The sequence below is a fragment of the Elephas maximus genome, chromosome 21 (assembly GCF_024166365.1).
Source record: "Elephas maximus indicus isolate mEleMax1 chromosome 21, mEleMax1 primary haplotype, whole genome shotgun sequence".
NCBI classification, from domain to species: domain Eukaryota; kingdom Metazoa; phylum Chordata; class Mammalia; order Proboscidea; family Elephantidae; genus Elephas; species Elephas maximus.
In genome coordinates this window covers 11719426-11742188 of record NC_064839.1, presented here as the reverse complement: position 1 = coordinate 11742188, position 22763 = coordinate 11719426, and the positions used below count along the sequence as shown (strand labels likewise).

Below are 22763 nucleotides of genomic sequence, written 5' to 3'. Positions count from 1 at the left end.
AAATCCTCAACAAAATTCTAGCCAATAGAATCCAACAACGCATCAAAAAAATAATTCACCCTGATCAAGTGGGATTTATACCAGGTATGCAAGGCTGGTTTAATATCAGAAAACCATTAATGTAATCCATCACATAAATAAAACAAAAGATAAAAACCACATGATCTTATCAATAGATGCAGAAAAGGCATTTGACAAAGTTCAACACCCATTTATGATAAAAACTCTTACCAAAATAAGAATTGAAGGAAAATTCCTCAACATGATAAAGGGCATCTATGCAAAGCCAACAGCCAATATCACTCTAAATGGAGAGAACCTGAAAGCATTTCCCTTGAGAACGGGAACCAGACAAAGATGCCCTTTATCACCGCTCTTATTCAACATCGTACTTGAAGTCCTAGCCAGGGCAATTAGGCTAGACAAAGAAATAAAGGGTATCCAGATTGGTAAGGAGGAAGTAAAGCTATCACTATTTGCAGATGACATGATCGTATACATGGAAAACCCTAAGGAATCCTCCAGAAAACTACTGAAACTAATAGAAGAGTTTGGAAGAGTCTCAGGTTATAAAATAAACATACAAAAATCACTTGGATTCCTCTACATCAACAAAAAGAACACCGAAGAGGAAATAACCAAATCAATACCATTCACAGTAGCCCCCAAGAAGATAAAATACTTAGGAATAAATCTTACCAAGGATGTAAAAGACCTATACAAAGAAAACTATAAAACTCTGCTACAAGAAATTCAAAAGGACATACTTAAGTGGAAGAACATACCCTGCTCATGGATAGGAAGACTTAACATAGTAAAAATGTCTATTCTACCAAAAGCCATCTATACATATAAGGCACTTCCAATCCAAATACCAATGTCATATTTTAAGGGGATAGAGAAACAAATCACTAATTTCATATGGAAGGGAAAGAACCCCCGGATAAGCAAAGCATTACTGAAAAAGAAGAAGAAAGTGGGAGGCCTCACTCTACCTGATTTCAGAACCTATTATACAGCTACAGTAGTCAAAACAGCCTGGTACTGGTACAACAACAGGCACATAGACCAATGGAACAGAATTGAGAACCCAGATATAAATCCAACCACGTTTGAGCAGCTGATATTTGACAAAGGACCAGTGTCAGTCCACTGGGGAAATGATAGTCTTTTTAACAAATGGTGCTGGCATAACTGGATATCCATTTGCAAAAGAATGAAACTGGACCCATACCTCACACCATGCACAAAAACTAACTCCAAGTGGATCAAAGACCTAAACATAAAGACTAAAACGATAAAGATCATGGAAGAAAAAATAGGATCAACCCTAGGAGCCCTAATACAGGGCATAAACAGAATACAAAACATTACCAAAAATGATGAAGAGAAACCAGGTAACTGGGAGCTCCTAAAAATCAAACACCTATGCTCATCTAAAGACTTCACCAAAAGAGTAAAAAGACCACCTACAGACTGGGAAAGAATATTCAGCTATGACATCTCAGACCAGCGCCTGATCTCTAAAATCTACATGATTCTGTCAAAACTCAACCACAAAAAGACAAACAACCCAATCAAGAAGTGGGCAAAGGATATGAACACACATTTCACTAAAGAAGATATTCAGGCAGCCAACAGATACATGAGAAAATGCTCCCGATCATTAGCCATTAGAGAAATGCAAATTAAAACTACGATGAGATTCCATCTCACACCAACTAGACTGGCATTAATCCAAAAAACACAAAATAATAAATGTTGAAGAGGCTGCGGAGAGATTGGAACTCTCATACACTGCTGGTGGGATTGTAAAATGGTACAACCACTTTGGAAATCCATCTGGCGTTATCTTAAACCGTTAGAAATAGAACTACCATACAACCCAGAAATCCCACTCCTCGGAATATACCCTAGAGATACAAGAGCCTTCACACAAACAGATATATGCACACCCATGTTTATTGCAGCTCTGTTTACAATAGCAAAAAGCTGGAAGCAACCAAGATGTCCGTCAACAGATGTATGGGTAAATAAATTGTGGTATATTCACACAATGGAATACTACGCATTGATAAAGAACAGTGACGAATCTCTGAAACATTTCATAACATGGAGGAATCTGGAAGGCATTATGCTGAGCAAAATGAGTCAGTGGCAAAAGGACAAATATTGTATAAGACCACTATTATAAGATCTTGAGAAACAGAAAAAACGGAGAACACATACTTTTGTGGTTACAAAGGGGGGAGGGAGGGAGGGAGGGAGGGAGAGGGCTTTTTATTGATCAATCTGTAGATAAGAACTGCTTTGGGTGAAGGGAAAGACAACACTCAATACAAGGAAGGTCAGCCTAATTGGACTGGACTAAAAGCAAAGAGGTTTCCGGGATAAAATGAAAGCTTCAAAGGTCAGCGGAGCAGCGGCTGGGATCTGGGGAACTTGGTTTGAGGGGACTTCTAAGTCAATGGGCAAAATAATTCTATTATGAAAACATTCTGCATCCCACTCTGAATTGTGGCGCCTGGGGTCCTAAATGCCAACAAGCAGCCATCTAAGATACATCAATTGGTCTCAACACACCTGGAGCAAAGGCAAAGGAAGAACACCAAGGTCACATGACAACTAAGAACCCAAGAGACAGAAAGGGCCACATGAACCAGAGACCTACATTATCCTGAGACCAGAAGAACTAGTTGGTGCCTGGCCACAATCGATGTCTGCCCTGTCAGGGAGCACAACAGACAACTCCCGAGGGAGCAGGAGACCAATGGGATACAGACCCCAAATTCTCATGAAAAGACCATACCTAATGGTATGACTGCGACTAGAGGAATCCCAGAGACAATGCTCCCCAGAACTTCTGATGGCACAGGACAGGAACCATCCCCGAAGACAAATCATCAGGCATGAAAAGGACTGGTCAGTGGGGGGGAGAGAGATGCTGATGAAGAGTGAGCTAATTAAATCAGGTGGACCCTGGAGAGTGTGTTGGCAACTCTTGACTGGAGGGGGGATGGGAAGATAGAGAGAGAGGGAAGATGGCAAAATTTGGCACGGAACGAGAGACTGAAAGGGCTGACTCAAGAGGGGGAGAGCAAGTGGGAGAAGGGAGTAAGATGTATGTAAAGCTACATGTGACAGACTGATTGGAATTGTAAATGTTCACTTGAAGCTTAATAAAAATTAATTAAAAAAAAAAAATTCTATATCCAGCAAAACTGTCTTTTAAGAATGAGGGTAAAATTAGACATTCCCAGATAAACAAAAGCTGAGGGAGTTTATGACAATTAGACCTGCCTTACAAGATATGATAAAGACAGTTCTTCAGAAAGAACTGAAAAGACGCTAGACAGAAAATTGAAGCTATATGTAAAAAAAAAAAAAAAGCCCTCCAATAATGGTAATTTTATGGGCAAATATAAGTAAGATTTTTAGATTTTTGGTTTGTAACTATGACTCCAAAAGACAAATAAAATATAACTACAAAATTAAGCTCTTTTACCAGCTGCTATCAAGTCAATTCCTACTCATGGAGACCCCATGTGTGTCAGAGTAGAACTGTGCTCCATGGGTTTTCAATGGCTGATTTTTCAGTAGTAGATCACCAGGCTTTTCTTCCAAAGCACCTCTGGGTGGACTTCAATGTCCAAGCTTTTGGCTAGCAGCCAAGCACGTTAACTGTCTGTACCACCTAGGGACTCCTAGTTTAAACCACTGGGCACATAATATATAAAGATGTTATTAACGATAAAAACGACATAAAGTGGGGAGGAGCAGTATGGGAATGGAGTTTTTGTATGTTACTGAAATTAAGTTTTGTATCGATTTAAACTAGATTGGTATAAAATTAAGACGCTACATGCAATCCTCATGGTTACCACAAAGAAAAGAAAAATACACAAAAGGAAAAGAGAAGGGAATCAAAGTGATTCACTACAAAATAATCAACTAAATGCAAATAATGGCCATATTGGAGGAAACAGACCAAAAAAGGTATGAAATTTTTAAAAAAGTCAAAATGGCAGAAGTGAAGTCCTTCCATATTAGTAATTACCTGAAATGTAAACAGATTAAACTCTCCAATCAAAGGTAGACAGTGCCAGGACGGATTTAAAAAAACACACTCCACCTATATGCTGTCTACAAGAGACACATCTTAGACTCAAAGGCACAAATAGGTTGAAAGTGAAAGGAAGGAAAAAAATATTCCACGAAAATAGTGACCAAGAAAATGCTGGGATGTCTAACTGATACTGGACAAAATAGGTTTTAAGTCAAAATCTGTTAAAAGAGACAAAAAGGGCCAATCAAGAAGATATAATAATTACGTAAGTACCTAACATCACAGTCCCAAAATGTATGCAGCAAAAACTGACAAAACTAAAGAGAGAAATAGATCTGCACTAAAGTTTAGAGACTTCAACACAACACTTTCAATAAAGGACTGAACATCTAGAACATCAGTAAGGAAACAGATGAGTTAAACAACACTATGGATCAACTAAACCTAGCAAACACATATAGAATGCTCCTCCAAACAAGAGCACAATCGATCCAGTGCACACGGTTCATTCTCCAGGATAGACCATATGCTTGGTCATAAAGAAAGTTTCAATACATTTAAAAAAAAACTGAAATTATACAAATTATCTTCTCCAACCACAAGAGAATAAACCTGGAAATTAAAAATAAAAGGAAAACTCAAATACTCAAATATGTGGAAATTAAACAACATACTATTAAGCAACCAATTAGTCAAGAAAGAAATCAAGTAACACTCAAGAATCAAATTTCAGGGGAAAGTAGAAAGTGTGTTGAACTGAAATTGAAAATACATGTCAAAACGTGTGGCACAGCAGTGGTTAGAGGGAAACTTGTAACAGTAAAACGCTTATATTAGACACTAGAAAAAGAAAAGTAAAATAAACCCAAAACAAGCAGCAGAAAGGAAACTGAAAAAAAAGAGATAATCAATAAAACCAAAAATTGGGTATTGAAAAGATTAATAAAATTGATAAACCTCTAGACCAAGGTTTCCCAATCTCATCATTACTGACATTTTGGGCTGTAGCAGGAGGCTGCCCATCCTGTGCGCTGCAGTCCCTGGTTTCTACCCACTAGATACCAACAATACCACACCAACCACAGCTGTGACAACCAAAAATGTCTCCATACATTGCCAAATGTCAACCCCTGATCGGTGGAGAACGAATGTGTCTGGCCAGAGAGATAAAAAGAGAGAACGCACAAATTAACAAAAACAGGAATGAAAGAGGGGCTATTACTACAGAACTCACAGATATTTAAAGTAAGAAAATAATACTATGAACAACTCTAAACATATATATTTGCAACTCAGATGAAATAGGACAATTCATTAAAAGTCAAAAACTACCAAAACTCTCCCAAGAAGACGAAGACAACCTGTACTGTCCTGTATCTACTAAAGAAATTACATCTATAGCTAAAACCTTCCAAAAACAAAATCTCTACACCCAAGTAGTTTCAATGGCAATTCTACCAAACACTTAATGAAGAAATAAGACTAGTTTTATACAATCTTTTTCAGAAAATACAAGAGAAATAACACTTCTGAATTCATTTTATATGGCCAATATTACCCTGATATCAAAACTAGACAAATACAGTACAAAAGAAGAAAACTACAGACTAAAATCCCTCAAGAAGGAGGCAGAGCCAAGATGGCAGAATAGACAAGACGCTTCTGGGAAGCCCTCTTTACAACAAAGACCCAAAAGAACAAGTGAAATGAGTATATTTGTGAAAAGCCGGGAGCCCTGAGCATCAAAGGCAAGCTTAGACAACGAACTGAGGAGCAGGGGGAGGAAGAGACCGTTCAGAAGCGGAGAGGAGTTACCAGACTTGAATAACAGGGAGCCCTCAGGCACTATTCCCGGAGTGGCCGTGGCAGCGGGCTGGTCCTAACAATCGGCTGCAGTTTCCTCAGGGAGAAGCAGCCAGCCACCCAGCCCACTCACACCTCCGGAACCTGAGCAAAAGGGTGCTCTCGGCAAAAGCTAAGTATTTGAGTATATTTTACCGTGCCCACCCCGCACCCCCAACCCAGCTTCAGTGGCCGAATCCCTAGGCCTGAGATAGACCCTGGTGAGCATCTGGAGCCATCCTCCCTGCCTTGGGGAAGTTAAAAATTTGCAACTGGGGAGAAAAGATGATTTGCTGGGTCCATTAACCAGGGAAGCTCAGGGCAGAAGCAGCTCCTGTCCAGGCATAAACCGCCCATGGACCTTGAGTACCTTTCCCTTCGGCATGGACCTGTGTGGGCTTATTTCAGGAGAATAGGCCCCTGTTGGCAGGCTCCGACCATTTCAGCTGTGCAGTGGAGAGGTGAGTGTTTGACGCTGCATTGCCTATTAAACAAGGTCCTCACCTACCCACATCAGGGACCGAAGGAATGCAAGCTCCACTCAGGTCACCCAGCCACCCGCAACAGGTGGTCGAAAGATAACTGGTACCTCTGAGTCCTTACAACCAAAAACTTTGGGTGCCCATGGTCCCTCTGCAGAACCCACCCACCAGCACGCTTTAGGGACCAGAGACACGTTTTCCTCAGAGACACCTGGGAGTTGGTTCTCAGTCCCCTGCCTTGTTCAGAGCATGATCCCCTGCTGCAATCAGATACCGATATATATGCCAATCACCCCTGCCTCTCTAAGACTGTAGGACAGAGCCTGTACCACACACTTGATGATCAGCTACCTGGAAACCTGAGCTGAATTCATACAAGAAAACTGAATGGACTCCTAGACTGATATACCTGATAACTGCTCTAGCCAGCTGGAGACAGGATACCACAGCTCCAAAGGTGAAAATAATCAAGCTAGCTCACTCAAGCAAACCATAGGGGTATACCAAAACGAAATAAAGCAAGCAGCTACAACACACTAAGCAAGCATAAACTAATACAATAACTTACAGAAGGCTCAGAGACAACAGTCAATATCAAGTCACATAAAGAAACAGATCATGATCACCTCAACAAGCCCTCAAAACAAAGAATCCAGGGATCTTCTAGATGAAAGTGCATTCCTGGAATGACTAGAGGCAGAATACAAAAGATTAATATACACAACCCTTCAAGACATCAGGAAGGAAATGAGGCAATACGCAGAACAAGCCAAGGAACACACAGATAAAGCAACTGAAGAAATTAGAAAATTATTCAGGAACATAATGAAAAGTTTAATAAACTGGAAAAATCCATACACAGACAGCAATCAGAAATTCAGAAGATTAACAATAAAATTACAGAATTAGACAACTCAATAGAAAGTCAGAGGAGCAGAATTCAGTTAGTAGAAGCTAGAATTTCTGAACTCGAAGATAAATCACTTGGCACTAATATATTTAAAGAAAAATCAAATAAAAGAAGTTAAAAAAATGAAGAAACCTTAAGAATCATGTGGGACTCTATCAAGAAATAACCTACGAGTGACTGGAGTACCACAACAGGGAGGGATAACAGACAATACAGAGAAAACTGTTGAAGATTTGTTGGCAGAAAACTTCCCTGATATCGTAAAAGATGAGAAGATATCTATCCAAAATGCTCATCGAACTCCACATAAGGTAGATGTTAAAAGAAAGTCACCAAGACATATTATAATAAACTTACCAAAACCAAAGATAAAGAGAGAATTATAAGAGCAGCGAGGGATAAACAAAAAGTCACCTACAAAGAACAGCCAATAAAATTAAGCTCGGACTACTCAGCAGAAACTATGCAGGCAAGAAGACAATGGGATGACATATTTAAGAAACTGAAGGAAAAAAACTGCCTGCCAAGAATCATATATCCATCAAAACTGTCTCTGAAATATGAAGGTGAAATTAAGACATTTCTAGATAAACACAAGCTGAGGGAATCTGTAAAAACCAAACCAAAACTACAATACTAAAGGCAGTTCTTTGGTTAGAAAATCAATAGTATCAGGTATCAACCCAAGACTAGAACAGCAGGCAGAGCAACCAGAAGTCAACCCACACAGGGAAATCCAAAAAAGACAAAGCAAGATTATTAAAAAAAGAAAAAAAAAAAAAAAGCTCCAACAGGGTAACAGCAATGTTACTATATAAAAGAAGACAACATTAAAACAATAGGAACTAAGAAATGTAATCATACACCTTCCATATGGAGAGGAAGATACAGTGATACAAAGAAATAAAAGTTAGTTTTAAATTTAGAAAAATAGGGGTAAATAATAAGGTAACCACAAAGGACACAAACTATCCTACTCATCAAAATAAAATACAAGGGAAAAATACAGACTCAGCAGAAACAAAATTAACAACAACAAATATGAAGAAAGGACAATATATAAAGAAAATCTACTCAGCACATAAAATCAACTGGGAAAAAGCAACTGTCAATACACAAAAAAACACATCAAAATCATAGCACTAAATTCATACCTATCCATAATTACCCTGAAAGCAAATGGACTAAATGAACCAACAAAGAGACGGAGAGTAGCAGATTAGATTAAAAAACAAGATCCATCTATAGGCAGCCTACAAGAGACACACCTTAGGCTTAGGGACACAAACAAATGAAAACTCAAAGGATGGAAAAATATATATCAAGGAAACAAAAATCAAAAAAGAGCAGGAGTGGCAATATTAATTTCTGACAAAATAGACTTTAAAGTTAAATCCATCAGAAAGGATAAGGAAGGACACTATATAATGATTAAAGGGACAATACACCAAGAAGATATAACCATATTAAATATTTCTGCCCAATGACAGGGCTGCAAGATACATAAAACAAACTGTGGCAGCATTGAAAAGTGAGAGAGACAGCTCCACAATAATAGTAGGAGGCTTCAACACACCACTTTTGGTGAAGGACAGGACATCCAGAAAGAAGCTCAATAAAGACACGGAAGATCTAAATGCCACAATCAAACAACTTGACCTCGTAGACATATACAGAACACTCCACCCAACAGCAACCAAGTATACTTTCTTTTCTAGTGCACATGGAACATTCTCTAGAAGAGACCACATATTAGGTCATAAAGCAAGCCTTAGCAGAATCCAAAACACTGAAATATTACAAAGCATCTTCTCTGACCATAAGGCCATAAAAGTGGAAATCAATAACAGGAAAAGCAGGCAAAAGAAATCAAACACTTGGAAACTGAACTCAAAAAAGACTGGATTATAGAAAACATTAAGGATGGAATAAAGAAATTCAGAGAATCCAATGAGAATGAAAACACTTCCTATCAGAACCTTTGGGACACAGCAAAAGCAGTGCTTAGAGGCCAATTTATATCAATAAATGCACACATCCAAAAAGAAGAAAGGGCCAAAATCAAAGAATTATCCCTACCACTTGAACAAATAGAAAGAGAGCAACAAAAGAGACCCATAGGCACCGGAAGAAAACAAATAATAAAAATCAGAGCTGAACTAAATGAAATAGAAAACAGAAAAACAATTGAAAGAATTATCAAGAGTACCACAACAGGTAACAGATTTTTGGAAAAAAATCAACAAAATTGATAAACCACTGGCCAAACTGACAAAAGAAAAACAGAGGAACCAAAAACCCGAGTAAGAAATGAGACGGGGGATATTACAACAGACCCAACTGAAATTTAAAAAATCGTATCAGATTACTATGAAAAACTCTACTCAAACAAATTTGAAAACCTAGAAGACATGGATGAATTCCTAGAAACATACTACACCTACCTAAACTAACACAAACCGAGGTAGAACAACTAAATAGACCCATAACAAAAGAAGAGATTGAAAAGGTAATCAAAAAACTCCCAACAAAAAAAGCCCTGGCCTGGACGGCTTCACTGCAGAGTTCTACCAAACTTTCAGAGAAGAGTTAACACCACTACTACTAAAGGTATTTCAGTGCATAGAAAAGGAGGGAATACTACCAAACTCATTCTATGAAGCCACCATATCCCTAATACCAAAACCACGTAAAGACACCACAAGAAAAGAAAATTATAGACCTAGATCCCACATGAATGTAGATGCAAAAATCCTCAACAAAATTCTAACCAATAGAATTCAACAACGTATCAAAAAATAATTCACCATGACCAAGTGGGATTCATACCAGGTATGCAGGGATGGTTCAACATTAGAAAAACAATTAATGTAATCTACCACATAAATAAAACAAAAGAATCACATGATTTTATCAATTGATGCAGAAAAGGCATTTGACAGAGTTCAATGCTCGTTCATGATAAAAACTCTCAGCAAAATAGGAATAGAAGGAAAATTCCTCAACATAATAAATGGCATTTATACAAAGCCAACAGCCAACATCACCCTAAATGGAGAGAGTCTGAAAACATTCCCACTGAGATCAGGAACCAGACAAGGATGCCCTTTATCACCACTCTTATTCAACATTGTGCTGGAAGTCCTAGCCAGAGCAATTAGGTTAGATAAAGAAATAAAGAGCATCCAGATTGGCAAGGAAGAAGTCAAAGTATCTCTATTTGCAGATGACATGATCTTATACACAGAAAACCCTAAGGAATCCTCAAGAAAACTACTGAAACTAATAGAAGCGTTCGGCACAATATCGGGATACAAGACAAACATACAAAAATCAGCTGGATTCCTCTACACCAACAAAAAGAACATCGAAGAGGAAATCACCAAATCAATGCCATTTACAGTAGCCCCCAAGAAGATAAAATACTTAGGAATAACTCTTACCAGAGATGTAAAAGACTTATACAAAGAAAACTACAGTACACTTATGCAAGAAACCAAGAGAGATTTACGTACTTTTAACATTATAAAAATGTCTATTCTACCAAAAGCGATCTATACATTTAATGCAATTCCGATCATAATCCCAAGGACATTCTTTAATGAGATGAAGAAACAAATCACCAACTTCATATGGAAGGAAAAGGGGGCCTGGATAAATAAGGCATTACTGAAAAAGAAGAACAAAGTGGGAAGCCTTACTTTACCTGATTTTAGAACCCATTATACCGCCACAGTAGTCAAAACAGCCTGGTACTGGTACAACAACAGATACATGGACCAATGGAACAGAATTGAGAATCCAGACATAAATCCATCCACATATGAGCAGTTGATATTTGACAAAGGCCCCAAAACAGTTAAATGGGGAAAAGACAGTCTTTTTAACAAATGGTGCTGCCATAACTGGATATCCATCTGTAAAAAATGAAACAAGACCCTTTACCTCACTCCATGCACAGAAACAAGCTCAAAATGGATCAAAGACCTAAATATAAAATCTAAAACGATAAAGATCATGGAACAAAAAATAGGGACAACGTTAGGAGCCCTAATACATGGCATAAACAGTATAGAAAACATTATAAAGAATGTAGAAGAAAAACTAGATAACTGGGAGCTCCTAAAAATCAAACACCTATGCTCATCCAAAGACTTCACCAAAAGAGTAAAAAGATTACCTACAGACTGGGAAGAAGTTTTTAGCTATGACATTTCTGATCAGCACCTGGTCTCTCAAAATCTACATGATACTGCAAAAAGACAACCCATTTTAAAAACAGGCAAAAGATATGAATAGGCACTTCACTAAAGAAGACATTCAGGTAGCTGTCCTGAAAGGACACTATAAGGCACTGGGTTTTTTTAAACAGATGCATGAGGCAATGTTCACAATCATTAGCCATTAGAGAAATGCAGATCAAAACTACAATGAGATTTCATCTCACTCCAACAAGGCTGGCATTAATCCAAAAAACACAAAATAATAAATGTTGAAGAGGCTGTAGAGAGATTGGGACACTTATACACTGCTGGTGGGAATGTCAAATGGTACAACCACTTTGGAAATCAATTTTCGCACTTCCTTAAAAAGCTAGAAATAGAACTACCATACGATGCAGCAATCCCACTCCTTGGAATATATCCTAGAGAAATAAGAGCCTTTACAGCCTTTACAGATATATACACACCCATGTTTAATGCAGCACTCTTTACAACAGCAAAAAGATGGAAGCAACCAAGGTGCCCATCGACGGGTGAATGGATAAATAAATTATGGTCTATTTACACAATGGAATACTACGCATCGATAAAGAACAGTGAGGAATCTGTGAAACATTTCCTAACATGGGGGAGCCTGGAAGGCATTATGGTTAGTAAAATTAGTTGCAAAAGGACAAATATTACATAAGACCACTATTATAAGAACTTGAGAAACAGTTTAAACTGAAAGAAAACATTCTTTTGTGGTTATGTGAGGGGGGAGGGAGGGCCAGTGGGAGAGGGCGATTCACTAATTAGATAGTAGATAATAACTACTTTAGGTGAAGGGAAAGACAGCACACAATACAGGGGAGGTCAGCACAATTGGACTAAACCAAAAGCAAAGAAGTTTCCTTAATAAACTCAATGCTTTGAAGGCCAGCGTAGCAGGGGCAGGGGTCTGGGGACCCTGGTTTCAGGGGACATCGAAGTCAACTGGCATAATAAAATCTATTAAGAAAACATTCTGTATCCCACTTTAAAGAGTGGCGTCTGGGATCTTAAATGCTAGCAAGCAGCCATCTAAGATGCATCAATTGGTCTCAACCCACCTGGATCAAAGGAGAATGTACACTACCAAGGACACAAGGCGATTATGAGCCCAAGAGACAGAAAGGGCCACATGAACCAGAGACTACATCATCCTGAGACCAGAAGAACTAGATGGTGCCTGGCTACAACCGATGACTGCCCTGACAGGGAACACAACACAGAACCCCTGAGGGAGCGGGAGAGCAGTGGGATGCAGACCCCAAATTCTCATAAGACCAGAATAATGGTCTGACTGAGACTAGAAGGACCCCAGTGGTCACGGCTCCCAGACCTTCTGTTGGCCCAGGACAGGAAACATTCTTGAAGCCAACTCTTCAGACATGGATTGGACTGGACAATGGGTTGGAGAGGGATGCTGGTGACGAGTGAGCTTCTTGGATCAGGTCGACCCTTGAGACTATGTTGGCATCTCCTGCCTGGAGGGGAGATGAGAGGGTGGAGGGGGTTAGGAGCTGGTGAAATGGACACGAAAAGAGAGAGTGGAGGGAGAGAGCGGGCTGTCTCATTAGGGGGAGAGTAATTGGGAGTGTGTAGCAAGGTGTATATGGGTTTTTGTGTGAGAGGCTGACTTGATTTGTAAACTTTCACTTAAAGCACAATAAAAATTATATAAAAAAAAAATCCCTCATGAACACAGATGCAAAAATCTTCAACAAACTACTATCAAATCAAATCCAGCAATATATAGTAATATACTATGACCAAGTGAGGTTCATCCTGGGAATGAAAGGCTGTTTCATTCAATATTCAAAAATCAATCCATGTAACCCACCATATTAACAGACTGATGAAAAAACTACATGATTACATCAATATTATTACTGTTCTTAGTTGCCGTCAGGTCAGCTCCGACCCATGGTGTACCCACGTACAAAAAAATGAAACACCGCCTGGTACTACATCATTTTTATGACTGTCATGTTTGAGCCCATATGGTATGGTATGGCTATGGTCCAGTGCCTTCCAACCTAGAAGGCAAATCCACCAGCACTACATATCAGACAACAGTCTATTGTGATTCAAAGTGTTTTCATTGGCTAATTTTCTAAAGAGACTGCTAGGCCTTCTGTCCTAGTCTGTCTTAGTCTAGAAGCTCTGCTGAAACCTGTCCAATATGGGTGACCCTGCTGGTACTTGAAATACCAGTGGTATAGCTTCCAGCATCATAGCAACACACAACTACCACAGTACAACACACTGACAGATAATTGGCAGATCATATCAACAGATGCAGAAAAGGCTTTTTAAAATATTCAGCATCTATTCATGACCGGGGGTTGGCGGGAGGGAACCACTGAACCAATTAGGAATAGAAGTAAATTCCTTAATCTGACAGAGGTCACTGACAAAAAACTTACAGTGAACATCACACTTAATAGTGAGAGACCAAATGTTTTCCCCTGGAATATCAGTGAACAAGGCAAGGACACCCACACTCACCACTCCTACTCAACACTGGACTGTAATTCCTAGCCAATGCAGTAAGATAAGAAAAATATACAAAAGGCATACACACTGGAAAGGAATAATAAAACTGTCCCTATGCACAAGAGACTCAATTGTCTATGTAGAAAATCCCGTGGAATCTATCACAAAAGCTTCTTGAACTTTTTTAACAAGTGAGTTCAGCAAGGTTGCAGGGTACAAGGTCAATACCCCTCCCCCCAAAAAGCATACTTCTATGTACTAAAACATTTAGAAACCAAAATTTTGAAATCCATTTACAATCGATATTCCACATATGAAATACATATAAACCTAACAAAACATGTACATGATCTGTGTGCTTAAAAACTACAAAACACTGATGAAAAAATCAAAGGCCTAAAAAGAGAGACATTCTGTGCTCATGGATCAGAAGACACAATATAGTTAAGATGTCAATTCTCCTACAAATTGAGGTATAGATTTAAAGCAATTCCAACGGAAACCCCAGCAGAATTTTTTGTAGATATAAGTTGTTCTAAAACATACATGGAAAGACAAAGGAACTAGAATAGCCAAAACATTTTTGAAAAGGAAGAACAAACTGGGGGACTCACACTATTTTAAGAAACACTATAAAGCTACAGTAATTAAGACACTGTGGTATCAGTAAAGGGACAGACACAGAGAACAAAAGAACAGTCCTGAAATAGAACCACACAAATATGGCCAATTCATTTTTAACAGTTTTATTGAGATACAATTCACATACCATAAAACTGACCCATTTAAAGTGCCCAATTCAATGGTTTTTAGTATATTCATAGGGTTGTGAAACTATCACCACCATCTATATTTTACAACATTTTTTGCCCCTTTCGGAAAAAAAAAACCCACACCCATAGTAGTACTCACCACTCTCCCCCACAATTTCCTAGCCCCTTAAGCAACCATTACTCTGTTTACTGTCTTATAAATTTGTCTGTTCTGAGCATTTCATATACACGGAATCATACAATAAGCTGTCTTTTGTGACTGGCTTCTTTCACTTAGCATGTTTTCAAGGCACATTTCTTTTTACTGATGATGGATATTCGACATTTTATTTAACTACTCATTATTTGACAGATACTTGGATTGTTTCTCTCATGTTTCCATTTTTCTTGGATATAAAACATGGAATTGTTAGGTCATATGATAACACAATGTTTAACTTTTTGAGAAACTGCCAAACTGTTTTCCAACGCAGCTGAACCATTTTACATTCCCATCAGCAATGTATAAGTATTCCAATTTCTCCACATTCTCGTCAACACTTGTTTTTTTTTTTTCTTTTAATAGCTATCTTAGTGGCAGTGAAGTGGTAACTTAATGTAGGTTTGATTGCCAATTCATTTTGGACAAAGGTGGAAAGGTAATTCAACGGAGAAAGGATAGCCTTTTCAACAAATGGAGCCCTGATGGCACAGTGGTTAAGCGTTCGACAGCTAACCAAAAGGTCAGCAGTTCAAATCCACCAGCCACTCCTTGGAAATCCTATGGGCCAGTTCTACTCTGTCCTACAGGGTCGCTGTGAGTTGGAATCAACTCGATGGCAATGGGGTAATGGCGGGGTCTTAACGAACAGTGTTGGAACAACTGGACATAATATGCCACAAAAAATGAACCTAAACCTCACACTTTATGTAAAAATTAACTTAAAATGGATCACAGGTCTAAGTGTTAGGCTTTAAACTATACAGCTTTTAAGAGAAAATATTCACAAACTGAGGTCAGGCAAAGAGTTCTTAGCTATGACACCAAATTAGTAACTTTTGCTCTGGAATGACACTTTAAATGGATGAAAAGACAGGATACAGAGTGGAAGAAAATATTTGCAAATCATATATTTGACAAAGGACTTGCATCCAGAATATATAAAGAACTCTCAAAACTCAACAGTAACAAAACATACAACCTAATATTTTTTAAAATGGGCAAAAGACTGAACCGATCAAAGAAGATATACAGATAGCAAATAAAGACATGAAATAATACTCAACATCATTAGCCATTAGGGAAATGCAAACTAAAAATACTATATGCCTATTCAAGGAGCTCTGGTGGCACAGTGGTTGAGCACTCAACTGCTAACCGAAAGGTCAGCAGTTCAAACCCACTAGCCACTCCACGGGAAAAAGATTCCATCAAGATTACAGCCTTGGAAACCCTACGGCGCAGTTCTACTCTGTTCTCATGGTTGCTATGAGCTGGAATTGACTCGATGGCAAAAGGTTTGGTTTTTTATATACCTATTCAAATGACTAAAACTTTTAAAACTAATGACACTAAGTGATGAGAGGACGCAGTTACTGGAACTTTCTCTCATACACCGATAGTGAGAACGTTAGTAAAATCACCTGAGAAAACAGCTTGACAACTGCTTAAAAAATTGAATTTACACTTACCAGATGACCTAACAACCATGCTCGCAGTTATCTACCAATAGCAATGAAAACTTATGTTCACAGAAAGACCTGTAAACGAAGGTTTATAGCAGTTCTATTCATAATTGCCAAAAAATGGCAACAACCCAAACGTCCTTCGACAGATGAACAGAAAACTGGTACATCCTTACAATGGGGACACCACTGAGCAATAATAAAAAGGAGTGAATTCTGATACATAGAACAACTTGTATGAATCTCAAAGGCATTATGCTGAATGAAAGAAGTCAGTCTCAAAAGATGACATACTATATGATTCCATCTACAAGACACTCTGGAAAAGGCAACGTTATAGCAATGGAGAAGAGCTCAGTGGTAGTCAGTCCTCAGGGGCAGACGCAGGGTGTGACTACAAAGGGGCAGCATCAGGGGGGCTTGGTAGAGTTTTGGTGGGTAGAACTCCGTGGTATCCTGTTTGTGCTGCTAACTAAAGAAAGCCATATGTGTGTTATAACTCAAAAAACTCTATGTATTAAAAAAAAGTCAATTTTACTCTATGATAATTTTAAAACTTTTAAGTTTAAAATGCTGGTTATATTTGCTAAATGGCAAAAACACAAGATATAAACACAAAGGTTGGAGGCAATGAGCTTGCCTTCTTCCTCTCTGGAAATCATCTTCCTCTGCTTCCACAGCCACCTCCTCTGAACTGCCCCTTCCCCTTTCGGCGAGGGGTTAAATCCATTTCTTCCCTCATTTTTACTACTTTTTTAAACACATAATGACCAACCTCTCCCTTCCCCAACTGCCCCTGTCAACAGTGAGGTGACCATACGTTTTCCGCATTACACTTCTTCCACCTTAAGAAAAATAGAGTGCCTTTTCTTAATAAATACGAAGCACAATAACATGCCCAAACCATTTTATTATAAATTATCATAAAATAGCATGAATAATACAACTTTTTAGAATTCATTTGCCACAAGAAGTTCTCAAGCGTATAAACACGAATTTTGAAAATTAGACAAATATTGATCCCGAAAGTCATCATATTTGGTCATTTTGAACCCATGTTTAACTATTGGAAAGTGGCTTTACCAAAAATATTCCTCTGCTCTATAGCTCTATTCTAGTCTGTTAAAAGTATTCCCCTATTAGTATATTATGTTATCGTAATTGATCATAAAAATTTCTTCACTGAAATATCCACATGAAAATCAAAATGAATACACTTCAACCGGCTACGAACTGGTTTTATATCACCAAAGCCACCCCAGTAGGCCAAGAAAGTCTTTCCATTAGGAGAGGCCTTTAAGAAAGAATTATGCCCATTCTCTTTCTCGACATGCACGGCTTATTTTAATGAAGAAAAGCCAAAAGCATTATCATTGCCAAAAATTATATACAGGCCTAACAATAAGATTCTGATTAATGTCACAAAAGATCAAAATATGTATCAATTATAAACTTACAGGAGTTGATTTGCAACTGGAGTCTCCAAATATAGTTCTCAGAATTTCTCTGACTAAATGATTCTCTAACTAGTACCCACTCATGTATAAGTGAAATAATTTCAGCTTTAGAAAGCTCAGCTGTTTCCTAACTAGTATGACCTCATTTATACAGGAGAATTCTCACAAAATGTATTTTCAAAGACACATTTAACTAGACAGTTAAAAAAGCAGGTAGGGGTAAGGGACTATCAATTTAAATACTCTATTTTTATTACAGAAGTAAGTACATAGATGAGAAATTAAATCAACCTAATTTAAGTTAATGCAGCTAACCCCGAACCTATGCCAACCCATCCAACCGAAAAGTGTGTGTGTGTGTGTCTGTGTGTGTCTGTGTGTGTCTGTTTGTGTCTGTGTGTGTCTGTAGGGGGGGGTATGTATGTATGTTATACACCAACAGATAATATTGCGGGTAAACAGAAGTAAAGAACTACCGTAACAAAATTAGGCAGGGGCCTGAAATCACTTAGCAAATAAGGGCACCGTTTTAGGTAGGACCACTTTCCACACCTGGTCTCTTCTATAAAATGAAAACACGATTTCACCCAAACCATGTTTAAAATTTGTTTCTACTTTGGCAAATAAGTACTTCTGAGTTCACTAAGCATAAAATAAATTACTTCTAAGTACTAATATTAAACACCAAAGTCTATAAAAGCAATTAAAACAAACAGCTTATAAAGTACAAAATGACCCCAACTCTTGGTCTTCCCAACCTACAAAACCATGTGCGATGACTTGTTCACTTTGTAACTTCTGAAAACATGCCAGTGTAGGTAATATATCCAACCCACATTCTATTCTCCAACTCACATGCCCAAATTTTGATTCTGCTCAAACTACCTACCAATTCAACTGAATCACAGATAGCCAGGACTAATCAAATCATAAAAGGTACTTTTGGTAACGGAACAGCCCGTTGGCTTGCAGTTTGTGAACCACTTATACACAGAGCAAAGAAATATCCATTACAGTTGGTACATACGTTCTTTCCTGTGCTCGACTAAGCCTATAGCCTGCTTTGCTGAGCACTTTGCAAACCAGTTGTCCCCAAGTAAAACGGTGACTTCGTTAGTATGGACAAGTTTTCCTGGCATGAAGGCAAAGGGGCCAAACGGTACCTATTGTTTAAAAAAAAAAAAAATTAAAAACACTAAAAAGTACATTTTCTGAAATAGCATTAGAAGCCCTAAGGTATTGTGGTCTTTTTTTATCTATATGCTGGAAAAATAAAATGTCAACTCCACAGAAATTTGACACATTGAAATTTCACTAAGAAAACCTACAGAAAATTATTTTAAATGAAGAAATCAATGTCAGAAAAAGAAATCATCACTGTATTTACATAGAGCTTCTAGAGAGTAGTGTAGTCTCTGAATGTTTATACTTTTCACTTATTCCCAAACCTAAATGAAAGCAACGGGTAGGGAAATACTAAGTTAATAGAGAATATGTTTAATAAAGAAAACTAAGTACTATTTCCAAGAAGATAATCATTTTTACATAGCAAGAGTTAACAAATAAATACCTTTAATGAGTCTACTTAGAGTAGCTATACATGCAAAATAGCAGGCTAGTATATCAAGAATAGGAACAAAGTCTTCATGGGAAAGAACATTCATGCCATCAAAGATTCCAATCCAGGACACGCCAACAGATCACTATGTCGACATGAAGATCATTAAGACAAAAACTAGCAGCACCTTTTTACATAAAAATCAATGTCCCAGCGTTTAATTCTGTGAATTACAAAACATCACGGCCTATTCTGGCTCTGGCTAACAGGAAACGACTAAGTGCTGTATTTCTGTCGTAATTATAGCTTTCTACATAACAGAGTTGCATACCAAATATATCACATTTTGTGCTAACATTTGTCATTTACGTCACCATAAAGTGATAATATAAACCTGAATAAAGGAAAATAAGTAAATACCAACTATTACTACAATTAGCTTATTTACAAAAAGTAACACCAAGTAACTTTCCTTGCTGACAGGTGAAGTATATTACTTTGAAAGGAACACACCAGACCTACCATGATATTATACGACAACTTATCAGGCAATGTACTGAGTCTTTCCTGGAGGGCATTATAGTCATTATCTACCTTCGTCCTGTTGACAAAAAACATCAAACACTAAATAAACAAATTAATGATTCTTCCAGTAGACTATGAACTATAAGATAAACTCATGAAAAAAGCCAGTTTCAGCAATTTAAAGACTCAAATATTTTTAATTTCAAAATGCTGTTTTTATGAAGTTTGGCAATGGCATTACTCTACCACATACGTATTGATGAATTTAGGCTCTCAGGAATTTTGGTTTTTAGAAGCAGACCACTCAAATCTTGAGAATTCATGTTTCTTATGGTAGAAGTTCCTGTGGACTAAATAAAATTTAGAAATCAAGGGATACAGTGAAGGAGGGCCCTGTGCTTTAGATGGAAATAGGGACTCAAAATGAAGTAAGAAGAGGTTTGATAAGGCTTCTGAGTGAATAAACACTGGCTGTGGAGCAGAACCCAGAAACATGAAATTTGATCAGAAGCTTTGGTCCTCATCAAAAAACAGGCTGAGAAATGCGTTTCAACCCTTCAATTATGCACACTAATGTGATTAAGGTGAGAGAAAATCAACCAGGGACAAGAAGAAATTAGCAGCGGTAATTTTTTTTTTAATACAGAAAGGATTTCAATGGAGTCTGTTTCATGTTTTATCGCAACAGTACTACCTAGTAATATCGAACAACCAAAAGATGTAATTCTGTAGGGGCAGAGACAGTCATACGTTTCCCTGCTATGAACCTTACACAGTTCCTACACCTGATGGAAATGGGTAGCCCTTCCTTCGAGTGACACCAGACACCAGCCTATGCTGAGATACCTGTTTTTAAGCCTTCTCTGGAGACTAGGCACCCTAAGGGTTCCCTGAGAGGAAGGTAGGCTGCAGGCAAAACCCGAGCACTAGAATTTTTGTAAGCAAAAGTTGTCCATTTTAAAAAATAACAAAAATGAAGACTCACCAACTCAGCAAGTAATTTAAAAGAACATGTAGATTACATCAAATTGAAATTAGGGTAAATTGCGACATAATCGCTCTCCAGATAATAAAAATGACTGTTCTATAAACATCATGGAGTTGGTTTCTGTTTACTCCTTAGTTGCATAATTAATAAAAATTATCGGTCTTAAGAATCTCAAGGAACTTCACATATATATGATGTGGTCCATCCTAAAAATATTCCTGTTGGTAAATGTCAGTTATCAGCATTTTCCTCTTACAGGACAGAAACTAGAAAGATGGAAATACCAAACGCTGAAGAGAAACCAGATTTACATCAAGGTGAGATAAGCTATGAATTTAACCTCATTCTTTTGACCTGTATTCTTTTAAGCAAACTCTGTAATATACTAGTGTTCAAAGTAAAAAAAAAAAATTTTTTTTTGAAAACTCCCAAAATTCTTTCATAAATAACATAAAACGTCTTTATTCTATTTAAGACAAAAACCATTCTTCTGGTTTTTGATTAAGTCTATAAAGAAAGGTGCAACCTGATGTAATGCCTGCATACAGTAAACACTCAATTATAAAGTCTACTTTGGAATATCGGCAATTTACTGGTATGTTCTAGATAAGTAATTTTGCAAATGATCAAGGATCGTACATCAGGTTAGATGTCCAAACATTACCTGGTTGTTACAAAGCTAGTATTAAAGTTGACTCTCAGTATGTCTTAGTCTGGTAACTATACCTGGAAAAGAAACTTCCTAGCAAACCCTCTCTCTTGTACATTGAAAGAACCAGTTCGTTCAAACAGAGGCAATACCAAAGTTCAATGTCAGTATTCAAAATCAAGTACATTCACTTTCAAGCTTAACATCAGAACAAAAATATAGACTCACTGGAGAGGAGTCTGAGCTTGAAGCAGTCTGAAACTGAAGTTCTAAATTTTAAATTATTTTCTAAAAATACAAACAGTAAAAGGGAGATAATTTAAAACGCTGCCTGCGCAGAAATCCTTTTTGAAGGGAGGCAGGTGGGAGTCCAGCAGGGTCTTTGGAAGAAACGACAGCTTGAGGAGCTCTCTCTCTAAAGGTCACACTAGTGGACATGTCCAGGGAGGGTCACTCAGTCACAGTGACATCTCTAAATAGTCCGTCTTACATTTAGGGTTCAAATAATCCCATTAAAGATCACAAAGCCTAGGCAGCAGAAAACACAAAAGTTACTCTAATTTAAATACTACAGAAGGTAACTTTATTTGTACCAAAACTTGAACAGTTTATTCTGTTTTCTTACTTAGGAATACACAATTTTTTTTTTTTTTTTTTTTTTGGACACTGTAGTCATATAGCGGTAGTTGCTTGAAATAATTTTTTTTTCAAATAGAAAAAAAAAAACAGATTTAGTTAGCATAACCTCTCAAGCCTGCTTGATGGCTTCACCAAAAAAAAAAAAAAGTTTTCATATTTAAGCCTTATAGATTAGGTTCAGCCTTCAATTCTTTAAAATTGTTGCCAAAAAATAAGATTTCATTTGCATAAGATATTCTCATGCAACATTCCTTACAGAAAACCAGAATTAAAGCACTGATATAAGAAATTTGATTTCAGAATTTTTTACATCCTTTATACTTATGAAAACGCACCTTTTGTTTTAAAAAGCAGCAGGAAAAAAAAAATGGCACAACTATAAACTAGCCTTAACCTTAAAGGATAAAGGTCAGGACAGACAGCGTGAGGTGTAAGAAGTCCTAGAGAGAGTTAGTTAAGTGATGTA

General features: G+C 37.6%; 1 protein-coding gene across 2 annotated transcripts in view; it reads right to left on the bottom strand.

Annotated features, from left to right (window-relative positions):
• Positions 1–22763, bottom strand: part of URI1 (URI1 prefoldin like chaperone) — a 109915-nt gene that overhangs the window by 43318 nt on the left and 43834 nt on the right. For both annotated transcript variants that reach the window (XM_049863573.1, XM_049863572.1), the window contains exons 3-4: positions 20019–20097; positions 18966–19101 (exon numbers count right to left, since the gene is read on the bottom strand). In XM_049863573.1, coding sequence (XP_049719530.1) covers positions 18966–19101; positions 20019–20097 — 215 coding nt within the window. The remainder of the gene's footprint in view (positions 1–18965; positions 19102–20018; positions 20098–22763) is intronic.